This window comes from Pseudorca crassidens, chromosome 6 (assembly GCF_039906515.1).
Source record: "Pseudorca crassidens isolate mPseCra1 chromosome 6, mPseCra1.hap1, whole genome shotgun sequence".
In the NCBI taxonomy this organism is placed as follows: domain Eukaryota; kingdom Metazoa; phylum Chordata; class Mammalia; order Artiodactyla; family Delphinidae; genus Pseudorca; species Pseudorca crassidens.
This window is the reverse complement of record NC_090301.1, coordinates 71,160,049-71,180,439: the sequence shown is the minus strand read 5'-3', so window position 1 is coordinate 71,180,439 and position 20,391 is coordinate 71,160,049. Positions and strand designations below refer to the sequence as shown.

Here is a 20,391-nt window from a genome sequence, read left to right as displayed (position 1 = left end):
AAGGGCTCAGATTTCAGAACCACAATGAGGTCCCTTGCTATAGCAACTCGAGGTAGGAGAGAGGCTGCAGACATGCCATGTACAGTGCTGTGCACAGGGAAGTAATTGTTACAGGGTTGTCAACACGTCAAAATGGTCTGGACTGGCCAGAGGAAGAGGGCACCGTGGTGATACTGAAACAAAAGGACAATCCTTGGGTAAGTACTATTATTAGTTCCCTTTTTACATATGAGGAAACTGAGGCACAGAGAGCTTAAGTAACTTGCCCAAGGTCACACAGCTGATAAATGGTAGAGCCAGGATTTGAGCCCAGACAATCTGGTTCCAGGGCCCATGAACTTAACTACTATATGACACTGTATCTACTGATTTTTTAATACAAATTTATTGGTAAATGACTGAAAAGTCAGCACAATACTATCCATCATCTGCCTCTCAAGGCTGGGATGCATATAATAAATAAGAGATCAATCAGTAACACATATCAAAGAAATTTTCAGAAGATAAACACTATATGTATAATCTGCCTTGTATTACTACCTATCCCTTATTAGTGGATGTGAAACTGACATAGGTGCATATTTTCTCATGGTTGCTCTGGGGATGCCAATCATGGCTAAGAGTAAGTTAATGTAGTCCAGTGAACACAGGGGCAAACGTAGGAGCCCAAACACAGCTAAAAAACACTGCTGTATTTCAGCTTCTACATCTGAAAAATGGATGGCTGGACTAGACAATGTCTCAGGTCCCTTCTAACGCTAAGATTTTGTTTTTCCATCTTTGGACAAACAGGAAAAACCTGATTTTAAACCCATCTAGATTATACTTGAAATTCCACTGATGTGAGTGCTTGGAGTCAAGGAGGGGAGCCTGTGTGAGGACTGGAGCAGTCAATGTCACACAGTCTCTGTGCTCTTCAGAAATTAGGAGCAGCATTTTCACATCTGAAGAATCTCTATGCCAACTATGTCAAATGCCTTCAGATTTGCAAACTGTCACCTGGAGTGGACAGGAGGTAGTGGATGATTCTAACGTCATAGTGTCCTTGACTATTAAAAAGAAGGCACTGATTAGCAACTACCTCAGCCGGGATTTGGATCTGCTACATATAGAAGCGATTAGCCCATCCGTGCTAATCCTGGCTCAGAGGAACACCAGCGCATTCTCTCTGTGTGGCTAGGTTCCAGCTTCTGTCCTCCCGGCTGCTGCCCTCTTCTAGATAGACATTTAGTGCCCAGGCAAGACCCACATTTTAAAATGTAAAGAAATAAGCGTGGCACAGCGACTGTTTGTGAAGACGGATCACCCCCATGGGGTCACAGGCGCCTCTGCAGGAGCATTTTTATTGAAATGACAAAGGAGGTAAGAGGCCTCTGACCTTCGGCCACTTTAGAATAAGAATTGCTCAACCTGTCCCCGGTAAAGCCTCCTAGGAATGCTAGAGAATACAGTCCAGAGAAGATTACCTCCAAAATGTACACATAATATGTTGAGAGGGGAAAAAAATAAACACAGACATTGGTGACACGTTTTACTCCTTCTGTCCAAGCTCATCCCCAAAGGCTGAGAGTATGGAGGCTGCCTGGAGGCTTCTCCTGGTTTATTTAGCTTCTCCCAACCTCTTTCCTCCCTTCACACATGGGCTTGCTTTTGAACGCTGGCTCCTTTGCCTCAGAGGCAGCCCATACAGTTATTTACGAAAACGGTGATCTCTCTTTCTGTCTCTGTCCATAGCCCTTTATGAATTTTATGTACAGTAGGTGCTCGATAAATGTTTGATCCATTGATCCCGTGTACACGTGTATATGGCCATGGTAACTCCGCAGGAACTCTCCACTCTCCGGCCTGCCGCGCGCCTTGCAAAGGATCCCATTTTACCCTCAGTGGTCCTATGTCTGTCACAGGCCCCATTTTTCAAAGGGGAGAAACTGAAGAGCAAAGAGGGTAACTTGCTCCAGCTCACAAGTTCATTGGGGCCACAGGGGCTCCTCTTCCCTATCTGGTCTGAGAAGCGTTAACAGAGAAGATTGTTTTCTTTCCCGAAGGGGCAGAGAGGAGAAGCCAGGCTGGGGCCACTCCGCAGGTGGCAGCGTACACCCAGAGAGCTTGCTTTGGGAGGGGACAAAATGGGACATCTTTTTCCCGTCATGTATCCCAGAGATGGTCCTCCCAAATACACCGCTCTAGGAAAGTTTACATTCGAAACATCTCCTACCCTCCTACGTGCAGCTTGTGCCGGGCCGCAGCCGAGTCAAACCGCCTGCGAGCCGAGGCCCCGCCCCACGCCGCGCCCCCGACCGAAGCCTGGAGGAAGCGGGGCGGGGGAGGGGGTGCAGGGCCTGTCCCGGTGCAGGACTAGCCCATCCGCAGGGCTTTCTCCGGACGGCAGAGACGCGGGCCACCGTATAATCCTGGCCACCCTCGCCCGTCCCAGCTTCGCCCCTTCCTCCTCTTGCCCACCCCCGCCCCCGACGTGCCCATCTGGTCCCTCTGGGCCGGGGGACACTCACCCTGCCACTCGAGAAGCCGCTCGGGGGTGAGTGCCACCGCCGCGGCCTCGGCGGAGCCCGCCGGCACCGCCAGCAGCAGCGGCAGCAGCGGTGGCAGCAGCGACAGCAGCGCCATCGCTAACCACTGGGCTCGCTGGACACTGCGCCCGGCCCTGCGGTGGGCGAGGCGGGACCGCAGCCTCCTCCGCGCTCCACCCCTCCCCCAGGCCTCGCCACCCTTGCGTCCCGGAGATCCACTCCGTCACCGTCACCCCTGTCGCCACAGTGTGCGGACACTCGGGGTTATGGGCTGGAAGGCGGAAAAGTCCTGGAGATTTTCCCCGCCCTACCCACTCCGGCTTGGAGCGGGAGGGAGCAAGAGGGTGTGGACCATCTGCCCATCCCAGAAATTCCTGCCTTTGGGGTGGGGAGAGAGGAGGGGTGAGGCTGCCCCGTGCACGCGCCTCCTGCTTCCAGCCTTCTCTCTCCTTCTTGCGGAGGCCAAATAGGAGTTGGGGGTGAGCGAGTTGAGAATCTCTGGGACGGGAAGTCTGACATCTGGGTTTGCAAGGCACCCGGATTATGGTAAACGCTGCGGGTTTGGCAGCAGGCAGCTTAGAGGAAACCGAGCTGCTCCGTGGACCCAGGCGCGCTGGGAGCGCTCTGGACCTCCTCTCCCCTGGAATGTGGAGCCCAGAGATCCCTGGGGGTGCGCCGGGGTCTCCACCCTCCTCACTCCAGAGTACGCTGAAGCTTCTTCCATTGTTGAGCTCCTTTCCCATTTAAAAACTACCTCCCCCTTCCATCTCCTTGGATCCTCCTAACCCAGCAAAATAGCTGGGTTATCCTGTGTTACAGCTGTTACCGCGTTGTCCCACTTTATACCTAGAAAACCGGTCCAGAAAGGCAAAATGATTTGCTCTAAGAAGAGGTTACTCCTTAACTTGGCAAAAGTTCCTCCCTAAACTAGGAAGCCCTGACTAGAATGTAGTCTTTCTAAGGGTAGTCGTTCAAATAACTGGCGGAACACTAGAAACATTCAATATTTATGAGAACAGGCTAATGTAAGATCTTTCCTAAATAGTCATTAAACAAAACATTGCTTATGACGCTAGTCATTAAAACATAAGAGGAGGGAAGAAAGCAAAAGGGAGCTTTAAAAAAATAAAAGGAAGGTGATGGGGTCTTGGAGAACCTTGCCTTTCTCAGCTGCCTGTTGGCCAAGACCAAACCAATAGTTTTGAGTAACACTGTCAGTTTTAGACTGAATTGTGTCCCACCAGCTCCCCAATCATATGTGGAAGTCCTAACCCCTCAAATGTAGTTGTATTTGGATATAGGGATTTTAGGAGTTAATCAAGTTTAAATGAAGTCTTGAATGTGGGGTCCTAGATAAGGTCGGCTTTATAAGAAGAGGAAGAGAGAGATCTCTCCATCCAGGCACTAAGGAATGGAGGACACAACAAGAATGTAACCATCTGCAAGGCAGGTAGAGAGACCTCATCAAAAACCAAAACCTTCAGGAACTTGATCTTGGACTTTCTAGCCTCCAAAACTGTGAGAAATACATTTCTGTTGTTTAAACCACCCTGTCTCTGATATTTTGTTGAGTCAGCCCAACCAGACTAATAAAACTGTCTTAGCCTGGTTCTCCAGAAAGCAGAGCCTGGGTTGAGATCTCTGGCAGAGAGTGGGATTGAAGATCAGAGTGAAATAAGGAAGCAAGGACAGCTACTGCCTTGGCCACTGTCGTAGCAACATGTGCTCAGTCCTGCAGGAGCCTCGGAAGGTCTCAGAACTGTCTGTCCTGGGGAGAAGAGGAAAGGGGGAAACATTATCCTTAGGCTGACCATCTCTGCTAGTGAAGGTGGTCCTAGGGTTATTAACTCCTCTGCACACTTCCATAGCAGTGGTAAGCTCCAAGCTTGGTCCCGTGCCTTGGCAACCGGAAAGCCCTGTGGCAGGCAGCAACAGGTGCATGGCATGGCCAGAGGTGAGGTGCTGTCACGTTGCCCCAGAGGGAACCTGTGCAGGGCTGGCTGCTGCAGAGGTGGCTGGAGTAAGAGGTGTGGCTGAGAGAATGTGAAAACTTCCAAAGTGTGCCCTGAGTCAACAGCATATTATTACATATAGAAGTCAGTATCCCTGCCTGAAACATGCAGAAAAAGATGCTTTCAGCATAAGAGACTATATAGACCTCAGTCATGAAGTACTTATAAATCTCTCCTGTGACTCAGCACTACATCATGTGTCATGGGAATTACCCCAAAGTACAGATGGTTCAGCCCTGTCTGAGTGGGCTGGCATCTATTGAGGCAGCTGAGCGCGATCCAAGTGGCATAATTAAGTAGGAAAGTGCAGCCTTGATATTAATCTTTGGTGAGGTGCAGTGCAGTGAACGTAAAAGTGGGAGAGGCCACGAGGGGCTAGAGTGATTGCGCAGGGCTAGATGTGTTCAGATGGGGTGAAGGGTATTTAGGAGGAAGAGGCTGTTCTAGGATGGGAGGAAGTCGTGAGAGAAAATACAAAGTCTGGAGTGAGAAACGCTTGCACGGGAGAGAGTGAGTAGGCGGGCCTGGCTGAAGCAACGGGTGGCTACTGGGCAGCCTGGCAAACGAGGTCAGTCACTGGGACACAGGACTGCCTCCCACTGGCTGTGGGATCCCGGTGAGACATCCATCTGCTATGGGCTTCAGTTGTATCCTCTCTCTAATGGGGGGAAAAAGCCTTCCCTGACCCAGAGCAGATGATATTCCAAAGTAGCAGAGCTATGAATATGAACAGGATAAAGAGGAGAAACCAGCCATATTTCACCTTCAAAGCAATTAGCGTAATGAAGAATGGTGATGACAGCTTCCTGACACCAAATTTCCTATTCAATGATTAGAAGATTCCAGAAGGGCTCGTTTTCATCTCTTTGAGGTGGAAATCTGTGGCAAAATCTTTTACACCTTCAATAAAATGATCCTTCCCCATACCCGGGTCTTGTGCCTGTTTCAGATTCGGGAGGTAGGGTAGTATGATGGTGAAAGTAGGTGCTTTGCTACTTACCAGCCGGTTACTTAGTCTCCTTAGCCTCAGTTTCCTTCCGTGTAAGATGCAGATGGTACTATTTGCTGCTGTATTAAATGAGATAAGATTGTGCAGTGCTTGGGACAGAGTCTAGCATATTTTCAATGTCCTTTCATGGGAGCTGTGAGGGTGTGGGGAGGAAGCAGGGCAGCAATGAGCAAAGGGGAGCTCAGGAGCGAGCTCTGCAGACCTCTGTCCTGCTGAAATGATGTCTCCTGCCCCCTGCGGCCCAGAATACCTGCACCTGCAGGCCTTGTACATCTTCCATCATTTTGAATTAGAATTACTTCTTTATTTATAGCTCTCACCTGAAGGTAGGTTCCTTGAGGAACCCACTACATTTTCCTTCTCTTTGATTCTCCAGGGCCGCGCAGTTCCTGGCCCTTAGTAAATTCTCCAAAAGTCTCTGCTGAGTGAGTGAATGAAGGAGGGAAGGAAGGAAGGAGGTGGACAGGAATAGAGTGTATGGAGTCATTTGAAACTCTAGAAAAATATTAGAAACCTGAATGATGTTGAATGAAAATGGTGAAGAAGATTCAGGATTTAAAACTTACTTAATGTGTGGGTTATGGTGAGGGTCAAGATTAACAAATGTATTTCGAGCACTGTAGGAATCAGAGTCGCCGCAAGAAAGGGTGAGACCCTGATTTATAGTGGTTTATAGTGAAACACTATTTACAAAGTTATGGGCAGAGTGAAGGGAACCGAAACAGGAAGGGAAAGACCTAGGTTCTAGCCAGTGCTGGAAGCTGTCATGACTGTATCGGGGCCTGAAGGAACCTGGGAGGGAGCAGTTATAGGGACCTCATGAGAGCTGTACCTCTGCGACAGGGGCCATCTGGCAGGACAGGAGAAGAGCAATTGTTACCAAACTGGAGCCTGTCAGGGGGGAAGCTTAGAAAATGAAGAGCCTGTTCCTTCTTCTCCTGCCCTCTGATCTCTTCCAATTGGCTGACCCAGCCAGTAGTCAGTGGTCCAGGAGTCCACAGAAGTCAGCTTTCCAGAACACAGTGCAGGGTGGAGAACTACGGACAGTGAGTCTGGAGAGACAGACAGTGACTATGAACGTGAGCATGTTCTGTCCATCTCAGTACTGGTGTGGAGGATGCAGCAGAGAGCAGGGTGTGATGAGTCCTTGACCATGATCACAGAGTTCTGAGTCTGGGGGAGAAACAAATAGGTAAACAAGCAATTACAATAACAAACTAATATCATAACAATTACAATGCATGTCATGATATGAGAATGTGTCTGAGACTTGACAAGTCCTTAGAAGGGCCACTCATCAAAGCTTGAGGCTCACAGAAAGTGATGCGAAGAAAAAGTGGCATCCAAATTGGCACCTTGAATAGCTAGCTAACTTCAAAAGATATGCTTAAGCGAATGAAAGGAAAAGCCACCAACTGGGACAAATTATCTGCACATCATATACCTGATAAAGAACTTGTATCTGGAATATATAAGGAACTCTCCAACTCAATAATAAGAAAAACCCAAATATCAAATGGGCAAAAGATTTGAGTAGACACTTTACCAGAGAAGATGTACACATGTCAAGTAAATACATGAAATGATCTCCAAGACCATTAGACATTAGGGAAATACAAATTTACACCACAGTGATATACTTCTACACATCTATTAGAATGGTTAAAGTTAGAAAGACTGACCACGCTAAGTGCGAGCAAGGATGTGGAGAAATTGGAACTCTTACCCACTGCTGATAGGAATGCAAAGTGGTGCAAACACTTTGGAAAATTGTTTGACAGTCTTTTTAAAAGTTTTTAAAAAAAAACATATAACTACTTCGTCTCCTAGAACTGCCGTGACAAAGCGCCATAAACTGGGTGGCTTAAAACAACAGGAATTAGTTCTCCCACAATTTTGAATGCCAGAAGTCCAAAATCAAAGTGTCGGCAGGATTGGTTCCATCTTGAGGGTCTGAGGGACAGTCTGTTCCTTGCCTCTCAACCAGCTTCTGGTGGCTGCTGGCAAACCTTAGCATCGCTTGGCTTGTAGTACATCATCATATGGATTTCTTCCCTTCATCTCTCTCTTATAAAAACATCAGTATTGCATTTAGGGACCACTCTGATCCAGTATGATCTGATTGTAACTAATTACATCTGAATATACCCTATTTCTGAATAAAGTCACATTCTGAGGTTCCATGTGGACATGGTTTTGGGGGGACACTATTCAATCCGGTACAACAACCATATGATCCAGCCATTCCACCCTTAAGTGTTTACTTAAGAAAAATGAAAACACATGTCCATATGAAGTTTGTACACGAATGTTCATAGCAGCTTTATTTGTAATAGCCCGAAAGTGTACACAACTCAGATACCCAGCAACGGATGATTAGATAGATAGATTTAGGTATATCCAAGCAATGGAACCCTACTCAGCAATAAAAAGGAAGGAACAGCTGATGAATGTAACAACATGGTTGCATGTTGAAATAATTATGCTGAGTGAAAGAGCTAGGCAAAAAAGAGTACATACTTTATGCTTCAATTTCCATAAAATTCTGGAAACTGTAAACTAAAATGTGGTGACAAAAAGCAGGTGAGTGGTTGCCTGGGAATGGGAATGAGGGGCTGATGGGAGAGGAGAGATTTAGCTGAGCAGAAAAATGTTCCAAAACAGAGGGAATAGAGGCAAGAGTGGACATGAGGTGTTTGAGAAGTTCTTTTAGCAGGGATATTGGGTACTGAGGTGGGAGGTTCTAGGAACATTAGGGCTAACTAGGAAAGCTGAGATTAGGTCTTAAATCATGTTAAAAAACCTTTATGCTAGAGCCAGCAGGGAGCCATTAGGGGGTTTCATTGTGACCAGATTTATGTGTTACATTTTAGAAAGAACATTCCAGCCATAGTATGGAGAACGGACTGGAGGTGAGCAATTCATAAGGGTTAAGAGGCTGCGGCAGGATCCTGGATAAAGAGGTGGCTCTTGTCTGGACTAGAAAGGAGACAGTAGAAGACTGGGGAAAGTGAACACACTTTGTGAGATGTATAAGAGGAAGGATCAGATCAACAAGACTTAGTGTTTGAGCGGGTGTGTTGGGGAGAAAGAGAGAGTCATCAAGAATGATGTCCCATTTCTGGCATGGCAACCTAGTGGCTTCATCCTCTGAGAAAAAGTTTGGGGAAGGAGTAGGGTTTCAGTCTGGGATACGTTGAGAGGGTGGTGAAGATGTCTAGGGGACAGTTCCATATATGTGTATTAAAGTCAGAAAGCATAGATTTGGAAGTTATCTGTTGTTGATCATTAAAACCATGGGAGTAGATGTGGTTGTTGTAGGTCAAGAGAAAAGAGGAGAGGCCTGAAAATAATCATAGGGAACAACATTTGGGGATAGCTAGAGAAACAGACTGAGAAGGAGTTAGGTGTCTGGAAGCTGGGGAAGAATGTTTCAAGGACAGAATCATTGACAGCTCCATATTCTCTGGAGAGATCAATGGATGTAAGGGCAGAACTGTGCACTGGATTTGGGGACGAGGAGGGAAATTATGACCTTGTGGAGAGTGCTCCTAATGGTTGGAGGAGAAGGCACGTCAGTGGTTTGGGGATGACTAAGACGACTCTTCCCAGCTGCTGGTGGCTGTGGGGCGCAGGACATATAGCTGCACAGGCTGTGCGTATATGGTTGCGGATGAGGGTGAACCAGTTGCTGCTATTTTTGTTACTTTTAATTTTTTAAAATTATTTATTTATTATTATTATTATTTTTTTTTTTTTGCGGCACGCGGGCCTCTCACTGTTGTGGCCTCTCCCGTTGCAGAGCACAGGCTCCGGACGCGCAGGCTCAGCGGCCATGGCTCACGGGCCCAGCCGCTCCGCGGCATGTGGGATCTTCCCGGACCAGGGCACGAACCCGTGTCCCCTGCATCGGCAGGCCGACTCTCAACCACTGCACCACCAGGGAAGCCCTACTTTGTTATTTTTTAGATGAGCGACTTGAGCACATCTAAATGCGGATGGGAAGGATCCAGCAGAGAGGGGGAATTCAAAGATACTTACTGTTGGAAAATTCAGAGTGAGGTCCTCGAGAAGGAAGAAGTTTCCAGAGCAAAAAGTGAAAGGATTCACTTTAGGAAGGAAGGTGATGCCTCCCTTGATAGCAGGAATATAGGAAATAATGGTTGTAGACACAGGTAAATCTGTAAACTGAACGTAGAGCTGAGAGTTCTCTCCTCTGCTAAGTTCTAGTTTCTCTGTGAAGTAGCAGGGGCGTTCATCTGCTGAGCATGAATGGAGAGCTGGAGCTGGGGAGAGGAGGTGAGACTGGCTCTGACGTCCTCAGAGAGAGCTGCTGGGGAAATGTGGCCGGAAATCTGGGCATAACCAGGGGCCCAGATGTGGTCAGGGACTATGATTTTAGAGTGGATTTTTGTTTTCTTAATGATGCTCCGTAGCCCAGCTACCTGCAGGGAGAAGGTGGACACCAGGCTTCATCCAGATTGATGTCACCCAATCAGAGTATTACCTACAGGGAGTTGAAGATATTGGCAGGAGAGAAGTTGATGATGATGAGGGGATCTCACAGGACGTGGCTCCATGATCACAGGTGGACAAGCTGAGGCAGACAGAGGGGGCTCTGGGGCCACACTGCCAGTCTCAGAGCCTGGGTTTGTCATCTGCTGGTTGTATGACCAGGGCAGGTTTTATCTCCAGGTGCCTTAGTTGCCTCATCTGCAAACTTGGAACAATAATAGTGCCATTTCATTGGTCTGTTATGGAGATTAAAAGAGTAAATACCTGGAAGCTGCTTAGAACAGTGACTGGCAGAGTAAACACTCAGCAAAGGTAGTTTTTATTATTGTTATTACTTACATAAAAAAAATATCTGGGGGGCAAACAAAGACTGAGGATTGATTTGGTCTCTTGCTGGGTAGAGAAGAAAGCCATACGATAGACCGTGTTTCTTCCAAGGAGCTGCCATTTCTGGAGTGCTTGCCGTAGCCACAGCGTGGTGGTGAAGAGGTAAGTCTGCTTGGGTGGGAGTCTGCTCTGTGACCTACACCAAATCACTGTGCCTCGCCCAGCCTCTCTTTCCTTTCTGTAAAAGGGAGCACGATGAGTGCCCACCCCATAACATAATACATGCAAAACACCCAAAACCTGGCAAGTAGTGAGTGCTCATGAGACGTAACTACAATTATTAGATGATACCCACAACAGTTACACTGTGAAGTAGATATTATTACAGTCATTATATACTGATGAGGACAGAGAGCTTAAATGACTTACTGTTAAAGCCCTACCCTGAACTGCTCATTAACTTCACATAATAAGCTATCTCATTAAGAGGAAACTGTACTGTAGATAAAAGAGAATATTGGTTTACATAAGACATGAGTTTTCTAACCTATTTAATATGTACTTTCAGCAGCTTTCCCCCAGCCATTTATTAAACACTTCTGGATGTGTTCAAAATATTGCTTTATGTAGTGATTTACCAGTACTATGGTATTTTAACTAATAACACCCACAGTGACTGGAGTACTAAGGGGTGAAAACAAGTGAAAATTCATTGGGCTAAGGGCCAATGTCCATAATGAGTTAATGAACTAGTTTTTCACCTTAGTCTAGACAGCAATTTATATCAATTTAATTCAATTAACGGCTTTCCCAGTGTGTGGTATTTAGCCAGAAATTTCCACTCATTTGGAAGTTTTAGCTGAGCCTCTGTCTTGACTGGGTCTTCATAGGGTATCTTAAGTCTCCCCTGTCAGCATACAGCCTAATTTCTGCATACTCATGCTCTCCTTCTGCTTCTCACATGTAACCTCGTAGAGGATGTGCAGAGGTAGCAGGCAAAGGGGCACCATCTGTAGAGGAAAGAGGAGACCCCCCCGGAGAGCATGTCACATGTTTTCTGAAACCCAGCTGGCCCAGTGGTGCTCAGCCCTCACTGTGGTCAGAGTCCCCTGGAGAACTTTTGAAAAGCACCAATACGGAGGCCCCTACACCCAGTGATTCTGACTCAAGGGGTCGGGGATGGGACCCAGGCAGCAGTACTTTTTTTTTAAGCTCCCAAATTGATTGTAATGTGCCGCTGGGGTGGGGAACATCTTGCTTCTCCCATGAACGCGCATTGGATTCTGAATAGATGAGGGCAGGAGATAATGTCTGGCACTTGAAAAAAAAGTGAAACCAACAAGAAACCTCTCAGTTCAGGGAGAGAGGTGAGTTTTAGATGTAACATTTCCACTTGGCTGTGTTGTAATCACACAGGGAGGGAGAAGCAAGGTATGGGCAGCCACAGCAGACCGGGAGACCTGGCCTGGCTGTCACGGGCTATGGGACTGCCTGACTCTAGGGGCCGCATTTGGAAACTTGTGCTACCAAAGAGCCTTCTCCAGCTGTGCATCTCTGGTTGTCACCCTGCAGGCTATAACTTTCCAGAACTTAATGGGAAAGCCTGGTGATGGATCAATATTTATTTTACCATTTATTAATCATTTTCTAGCAATTTAGATATCCTATTCCATTTAATATTCAGAAAAGTGTGTAAGGTAGTTTTTGTAATCACCAATGCGCCTTTTAAATAGAAACAATAACAAAATCGAGGGGTGGCTGCACCTTTTGATTTCATCTAAAGAATTCCCTGATAAATTGAAGCAGAGTCTGTGGGTGTGTTCACATGTTGAAGGACTAGGTAAAGGGAGGAGGAGGAGAGAGAGAGAGCAGGGAGAGGTAATGGGTTAAAAATTCTTCTTCCATTACTTCTCAGCTGTGTTCCTTTGGTCAAATGACATAACCTTGCTGAGTTTCCTCACTATATAAATAAAAAAAAACCTACCATAAAAATTTCCAGCAGGGCTTCCCTGCTGGCGCAGTGGTTGAGAGTCCGCCTGCCGATGCAGGGGGCACGAACGTCTGGGAAGATCCCACATGCCGCGGAGCGGCTAGGCCCGTGAGCCATGGCCGCTGAGCCTGCGCGTCCGGAGCCTGTGCTCCGCAATGGGAGAGGCCACGGCAGTGAGAGGCCCGCGTACAGCAAAAAAAAAAAAAAAAAGACGGTCAGCCTTACAATGCAATATTTTCTCCAAAAGGGAAAGAGCAGAACATATAAGTTGAAGCAAAAACAGGAGAGGTGACAATATTCTTTTTATTTATAGTTAAAGTTGGTATTAAACATTGATTTTTTTTGATCTTCTGAAAACTGATTTATAAATCATTTTTCTATTGAAAATGTTTTGAAATGGCATTTACCCATCAAACAGACGACTATTTTAAAATGGATAATTTTATGTCATATTTTCTTGCTTTTGCACCTTTAAAATAAGGTGCTTTTATTTTGCATTCTTAAAAGTTGTTTATTACTTTATTTGGTAATACCTAATTACAATTTTGAAAAAAAAAAACCAAAAACCTACAATAAAAACCTACCATTCAGGGTTGTTGTAAAATGAGAAATAACGTGAGTCGAATGCCACGCACCAGCAGGGCCACCCAGATACTCTGGGACCCACAGCCATTCTGCAGGAGGGAAAATGATCCCAATGGATCAGGGGCAGAGACTCTATGGTGTGTTCCTACTTGTCTTATAATGTGTGCTTGGAGGGTTGGAGACTTGTCAAGTTTTATTTCTAAGACAATTCAAAATGTTAAAGCTCAGCGCGGAAGAAAAAATAGACATGAGATAGTCATGGGGCTATGAAAAGGAACTAGACAAAGTCCTCACCTGCCCTTCTTAGGTTAAACCAGTTAAATATTAAAGTCCAGAGTAGCTTTCTGAGAAGAAGGTCTGCAAAGCTAAGTGAATAGAGCACTGAGAAGGTGGCAAACCTGTTTTATATTGCTCGGCTTCTAGAATCTTCCAAGGCATACTGCATAGCTTTTCCATACTTTAACAATTTTTCTAAGTTAAAACAGGAGTCATAGTGTTGTCGAATGTATGGATTTTGTAAAAGGGGAAGATATGATTGGCTAAATGACCAGGAATTTGTGAATATAACTTAATTTTTCCTGTATTAAATCAACATATAGTTTTGTTCCTGCATAGTGGCTTTATTTTCATTTTATTAGTAGAGAAAAAGCAAGTTATTAATATAAGGCCAGAAACCTCAGCCTTTTGAACTAAGATTGATGGGCTAAATAACATTTTTAACATATTCCTAGTGAATCCAGTGAAAATTAGAAAATTATAGGAGACCTTTATTGAGATGAAATTGACAAACAATAAACTACATAAATGTAAAATGTACAATTTAAGAATTTTTGACATATCTTTACACCCATGAAGCTGTTATCATAATCAAGACAGTGAACATATCCATCATCCTTACTAATTCCACTGTGACGCTTGGTAAGCCCTCTCTTCTATTCCTCCCCATCCCAGGCCCTAGTCAACTATAGATCTGCTTTCTGTCACTATAGATTAGGTTGAAATTTCCGGAATTTCATATAAATGAAATCATATAGTATATGCTTTTTTGGGGGTCTGGTTTCTTCACTCAATATCATTATTTGCAAATATAGCCACATTGTTGCATGCATTAAAATTTCAATTATTTTTTATTGCTGAGTCATATTCCATTGTATGGATATACCACAATCGGTTTATCCATTTACCTACTGATAGATATTTGGATTGTTTCCAGTATTGTGCTATTATAAATAAAATTGCGAAGAACATTCATGTATAAATCCTCAGGTGGACACATCCTTTCATTTTTCTTGAGTAAATACCTACAAGAAGAATAACTGGATAACAGAGTAGTTATGTATTTAACGTTTTTGGTTTTTTTTTTTTTTTTTTGCGGTACACGGGCCTCTCACTGTTTTGGCCTCTCCCATTGCGGAGCACAGGCTCCGGACGCGCAGGCTCAGCGGCCATGGCTCACGGGCCCAGCCGCTCCGCAGCGTGTGGGATCCTCCCGGACCGGGGCACAAACCTGTGTCCCCTGCATCGGCAGGTGGACTCTCAACCACTGCGCCACCAGGGAAGCCTTGTATTTAACTTTTTAAGAAACTACCAAATTGTTTTCCAAAATGGTTGTACCATTTTACCTTCCCACCAGTAGTATGTGAGTTCCAGTTCCTCTATATCCTCCTCACTGTTATGGGTTGAATTTTGTCCTTCCAAAAGATGTTAAAGTCCTAATCCTCAGTGCTTGTGACCTTATTTGGAAATGAGGTTTTTACAGGTGATCAAGTTAAGATGAGGTCATCGTGACATTTGGACACAGAGACCGGCATGCATACAGGGAAAATCCCATGTGAAGATGAAGGAAGAGATTACGGTGATACATCTACAAGCTAAGGAATGCCAAAGAATGCCAGAAAACAATCAGAAGCTAGGAAAGGGGCGTGGAACAGATCTTTCCTTCACAGCCCTCAGAAGGGACCAACCTTCTGACACTTTGACTTTGGACTTCTAGCCTCCAGAACTGTGATACAATAAATCTTGTTGTTTAGGCCACCTAATTTATAGTACTTTTTTATGGGAGCCCTTGGAATTTAATATTCTTGTCAACACTTGGTATGGTCAGTCTTTTAAATTTTAGCCATTCTAATAGGAGTATAGTGATATTTCATTGTGGCTTAAATTTGCATTTCTCATACAGCATGGTGCTGTATGTAATTAATAAGTTTATGTATTGTTATGTATTGAAATTTGCTAAGAGAGTAGATCTTAAGTGTCCTCACCAAAAAAAAAAGGTAACTATGTGAGGTGACGGATATGATAATTAACTTTATCATAGCAATCATTTCACAATGTATACATATATTGTATAATTTAAATGGATACAGTTTTATTTGTCAATTATACCTCAATTAAAAATAAATAAATTTGTATTTCCCTAAAGACTAGTGATGTTGAAAATCTTTTCATGTATTTATTTGATAACCATATATCTTCTTCGGTGGAGTATCTGCTCAAATATTTTGCTCATTTTTTATTTGATTGTTTTATTACTGAGGTTTGAGAGTTTTTAATATGTTGTAGATATGAGTTCTTTATCAGATATATAATTTGCAAATATTTTTCCCAGACTGTAGCTTATTTTTTCATTCTCTTAATATTGTCTTTTGAAGTGCAGAAATTTTAGATTCTGATAAAGTTCACTTTATCAGTTTATTCTATTATGGATCATGCTTTTGAAATCTAGTTATCTTTGCCTAATCCAAGGTCATGATGATGTTCTGTGCTTTCTTCTAAATGCTTTATATTTTACTTTTAGATCTCTGGTCCATTTTGAGTTAATATTTGTTACTATGAGTTTCATTTGTTTACATGTGAATAAGCCCATTTGATTTTAAATATTGTGAGATTCAATTTGCTAACATTTTGTTTAGAATTTTTTCCGTCTATGTTTATGAAGGATATTGGTCTTTAGTTCTCTTTCCTTGTAATGTTTTATCTGGCTTTGGCCTCAAAGAATGCTTTGGGAAGTATTCCCTTCTCTTCAATTTTCTGGAAGAGTTTGGGTAGAATTGGTATGTATTTTTTCTTCCTTAAGCATTTGGTAGCATTCATCTGTGATGCTATCTGGGTCTGATGTTTTCTTTGTGAGAAGGTTTTTATTATAATTTCAATTTCTTCTGCAGATATAAGGCAATTCGGGTTACCTATGTTTTTTTCTTGAACAAACTTTGGTAGTTCTTGTCTTTCAAGGAATTTTTCCATTTTATATAAGCTTTCAAATTTATAGGCATAAAGTTGTTCATAATAGTCCCTTATTTATTCATTTAATATCTGTAGAATCTATAGTGATGTCACCAGTCTCATTCCTGATATTGGTAACTTGTGTTCTCTCTTTTTCTTTCCCTCATCAATCTGGCTAAAGGTTTACCAATTTTATTTACCTTAAAGAAGCTTTTGGTGTATTGATATCCTCTATTGTTTTCCTGTTTTCTATTTCATTGGTTTTCAGTTTGATCTTTATTATTTCCTTTCTTCTGCTTACTTGTGCTTTATTTTTTTCTTCTTTTTCAGTTTCTTAAAGTGGAAGCCTGAGGTCATTGATTTGAGACCTTTCTTGTTTTCTAATATAAGCATTTATTGCTATAAATTCCCTCTAATTACTGCTTTGGTGGCATGTTATGTATTCTGGTATATTGTACTTTCATTCAGTTCAAAACCTTTCTAACTTTCATTTTGAGTTCTTCTTTGACCATGGGTTACTTAGAAGTGTGTTATTTACTTTCCAAATATCTGAGGATTGTCCAGATATCTTTTTGCTATTAATTACTAATGAAATTCCTTGGTCGAAGAAGACACTTTATGACTTAAGTCCTTTTAAATTTATTGAGATTCGTTTTATGGCCTGGAGGAGTATGGTCTATTATGCTAAATATTTTTTTGTGTGAAAATGATAGTACCTTGTTTATTTATATCATACCTGTTGTAAGCATCTGTAATTATTTTTTTTAATTAATTTGTATTGGAGTATAGTTTCTGCTGTGCAGCACAGTGAATCAGTTACACACATACATATATCCACTATTTCTTAGATTCTTTTCCCATACAGGCCATTACAGAGTATTGAGTAGAGTTCCCTGTGCTATATAGTAAGTTCTTATTAGTTATCTATTTTATATATAGTAGTGTGTATATGTCAATCCCAATCTCCCAATTTATCCCTCCCCCGCCTCACCTTTCCCCCTTGGTAGCCATAAGTTTGTTTTCTACATCTGTGACTCTACTTCTGTTTTGTAAATAAGATCATTTGTACCATTTATTTTAGATTCCACGTATAAGTGATATCATATTATATTTGTCTTTCTCTGTCTTACTTCACTCAGTGTGACAGTCTCTAGGTCCATCCACGTCACTGCAATTATGCTAAGTATTTCATGTGTGCTTAAAAAGATCATGTCTTCTTCTGTTTCTGGTTAGAGTGTTCTAGAAATGTTAATTAAGTAAGCTGGGACAATTGTAGGACTGTATGGTCAGGCCACCCAAGATGGCTGTTCTCTTGCTTTCCTTACATCCCCTGCTGGAGCAGTGTCTGCCTTACCTATACCCTATTCATCTGACGGACCTTCCCTTTTAATCATAGAGCCTAATCAGTAAATGCCTACCTACTTGCCCCCGGCACCAGCTAGTGGTTGTTCTAATCTTTAGGTCAGAACTCTCTCCAATATGATAGTTTGTCAAAGGGTCATTGAGAGGCGTGCTCCTCTGCTCGTTTCTCTGGTAACCGATGAGCCAACCTGACGTCAACTTCGGTTATAACTGGTAACCTCCCTCTCCGCAGGTAGCAAAGACTGCTGCCTTGTCTTGCCCATCATCTGACTCACTGGGTAGGGTGTCACTCCAGGACCTTGCTTCAGACATGTAAGATTCCCTCCATCCATTAAACCACTGATGTCTCTGTCGCTGACTCTGGGCTCTTTCTTCAGTCTTGAGGCTGGGCAAATAGAGGGCTTGCAAGCCTGAGGGATACAGCCCAACAGGGACTCACCTTGTTTGTTTCCTATATCTCAGGGATAACTGCCCTTTAATGCCTGATGTCCGTTGTCTTGAAAACCATTGTTTCATGTATTTTATTTGTTTGTTTTTGTTTATACAGGTGGCAAGGTAAATCTGGTTGGTCCCCATTACTCTGTCTTTTTTTGAAAGCAGAAATGTCTTTTTTTTAGGGATATTTTTTCTCACATCTGCATTTGACCTTTAGATGAGGGGAAGCAGGAGACAGGAAGAAAACACTAACATAAGGGACTCTAGAAATCTGTAAAATAACATTTTTTTTCAAAGGCTTATGACTCTGCTTGGTTTTGTCCCAAGGAGTATGTGTGGTGTGTGTGTGTGATTAGTACATACGGTAATGCATTTCACACTTAGCTAGAATGAGTAGACTTCAGAACCAATGAGTAAACGAAAAACAAACCAACCAATCAAATCTGAGCAGCCAAGTTAGATGTAAAATCTTAGAAGCATGTTACTGAAGTGTCTGGGCTAAAAAGTCTGTGTTTTTAAGGGTACAAATGAACTTATATACAAAACAGAAGTAGAGTCTTAGATGTGGAAGATAGGCTTATGGTTACTAGGGGATAAGGTAGGGGAGGGATAAATTGGGAGATTGGGATTGACATATACACACTACTATATATAAAATAGATAACTAATAAGAACCTGCTGTATAGCACAGGGAACTCTACTCAATACTCTGTAATGGTCTATATGAATCTAAAAAAAAAAAGAGTTGATATAGGTATATGTATAACTGATTCACTTTGCCATATACCTGAGGCTAACACAACACTGTAAATCAACTATACTCCAATAAAAAGTTTTTAGAAGTCTGTGTTTTATTTAAGGAGAATACTTCAGACCCATAGTCTTATGAATGATTCTAACATTGGGACATGAGGTTTCCATCCAATTTCACAGAAATGGTATTTGAAGGACAAGGGGCTGCACTAGGCATTCACCCTGAGAAGCCTGATGAGGGATCCCATCTGCACTCCAGCAGCCATCCCTTTCCAGGCCAGGGCATCCCTGTTTCCGAAGCTTCCGGTCCATCTTAGGCAGTGCGGGAAAAACACTGACCAGGTCTTCTCTTCACCTTTCTTTTCCTAGGCTCCATGAAAACCATTTGCCTTCCATTAGCATTGCTTTCCTCAGACCATAGAGTAGAAAGTACCATCAACTGTCTTGGGTCTTTCTTATAGAAATTACATTCCAGCCCTTTTCTAGTTGTCTTATTTCTATTTATGGATATCCACATTTTCCTGAGTCACTTATTCCAAGATGGTCTCTTGGGTTATTTCTACAGGGGTTAATCATCTCCATTTGTGCTTATTTTCACTAGTGTCATTTCCAGAGTAATTTAACTTCCCGTTCTGGGGACAGCACACTTGCCCTCTGGGGGCTGGATAAAGCGATGCTGTGCTTAAACCAAATCACCCAGGCAGCTCGACAGTACTTTCTATGCCATCCCACTTCCTCCAGGGTGAGGAAATACTCTGCCTTGGGTTTTTCCTCTGGTCCTCTGCCTTTCATTGTACACCCTGAGGGGGTTGTGTGACTCACCTGCGTGAGCTACAGAAAATCTGCATCTCTTTTCACTACATCTTTTATGTTCTGACTGTGCTCTCTCTTCAGGCAAATTCCAGTTTATTAGTAAGAGCAACTATTTTCAAGAAAGGTTAAGCCCAAATCTGAACTGGTCTTGGCTTGTTAGCTTGAGTTTCTTAAAAATTGAAATCTGAAATCTGTTACTTGTGTTCGTTATTTATCATAAATCGTTGCGGCCTTGTTATTTCCATCGGAATTCTTAATTTTGCCTATAGGTCCTCACGACCTACGTGATTCCTCTACTCTCTGTCTCCCACCCCCCAATTTTCCCTACTGCCTTCCTGTTTCTCAGAAAAGCCTGCGATTTGTTTTCTGGGCTGCCCCTCGTGGGGGACTGGCTAGGGAAAGGACTAAGTGAGATACATTATTGTGAAATTATTTTTAGAGCTGAGCAATGACCTCTACGGGTGTACAAATGTTAATTTGAGAAATGTTGCTCGAAATTGTTTTTCCTTTGTCTACCTCCGTAGCAGATATGTCTGTCCTTTGAGTCCCAAACCCTTCCAAGTGTCAGCACCCAGTGGGTTATGAATAAAGTCTTTTTAACATTGAGACCTGAATTTCGCTGGTGGTATTTTTCATCATGGTACCTAGAAGACTTAAGGGACCTCTTCTGAGGTTCATGTTCACCTCTAGTATCTGGGGATCCCCAGGGGGCATGTCCCATGCTCTATGGCAACTTGGTGGTGCTCTTTCTGGCAGCTGCCTACATGGTACCACACCCAGGCCCGGAACATCACTCCAACTCCACTGCCTGAGCTGAGTCTGTGCCTCCAGGCCCCCCCT

The 20,391-nt window shown here is 43.4% G+C and overlaps 2 protein-coding genes across 3 annotated transcripts in view; both read right to left on the bottom strand.

Moving 5' to 3' along the window:
* PLA2R1 (phospholipase A2 receptor 1) overlaps positions 1–2,880 on the bottom strand; it is a 111,957-nt gene extending 109,077 nt beyond the window's left edge. Inside the window, 1 exon segment of the mRNA XM_067741774.1 lies at positions 2,511–2,880. Coding sequence (XP_067597875.1) covers positions 2,511–2,625 — 115 coding nt within the window. The 5' untranslated portion in view covers positions 2,626–2,880.
* Positions 2,881–6,205: 3,325 nt separating this feature from the next.
* Positions 6,206–20,391, bottom strand: part of ITGB6 (integrin subunit beta 6) — a 144,641-nt gene continuing 130,455 nt past the window's right edge. For both annotated transcript variants that reach the window (XM_067741757.1, XM_067741758.1), the window contains one exon: positions 6,206–6,722. In XM_067741757.1, the coding sequence (XP_067597858.1) occupies positions 6,621–6,722 (102 nt within the window). In that variant the 3' untranslated portion in view covers positions 6,206–6,620. The remainder of the gene's footprint in view (positions 6,723–20,391) is intronic.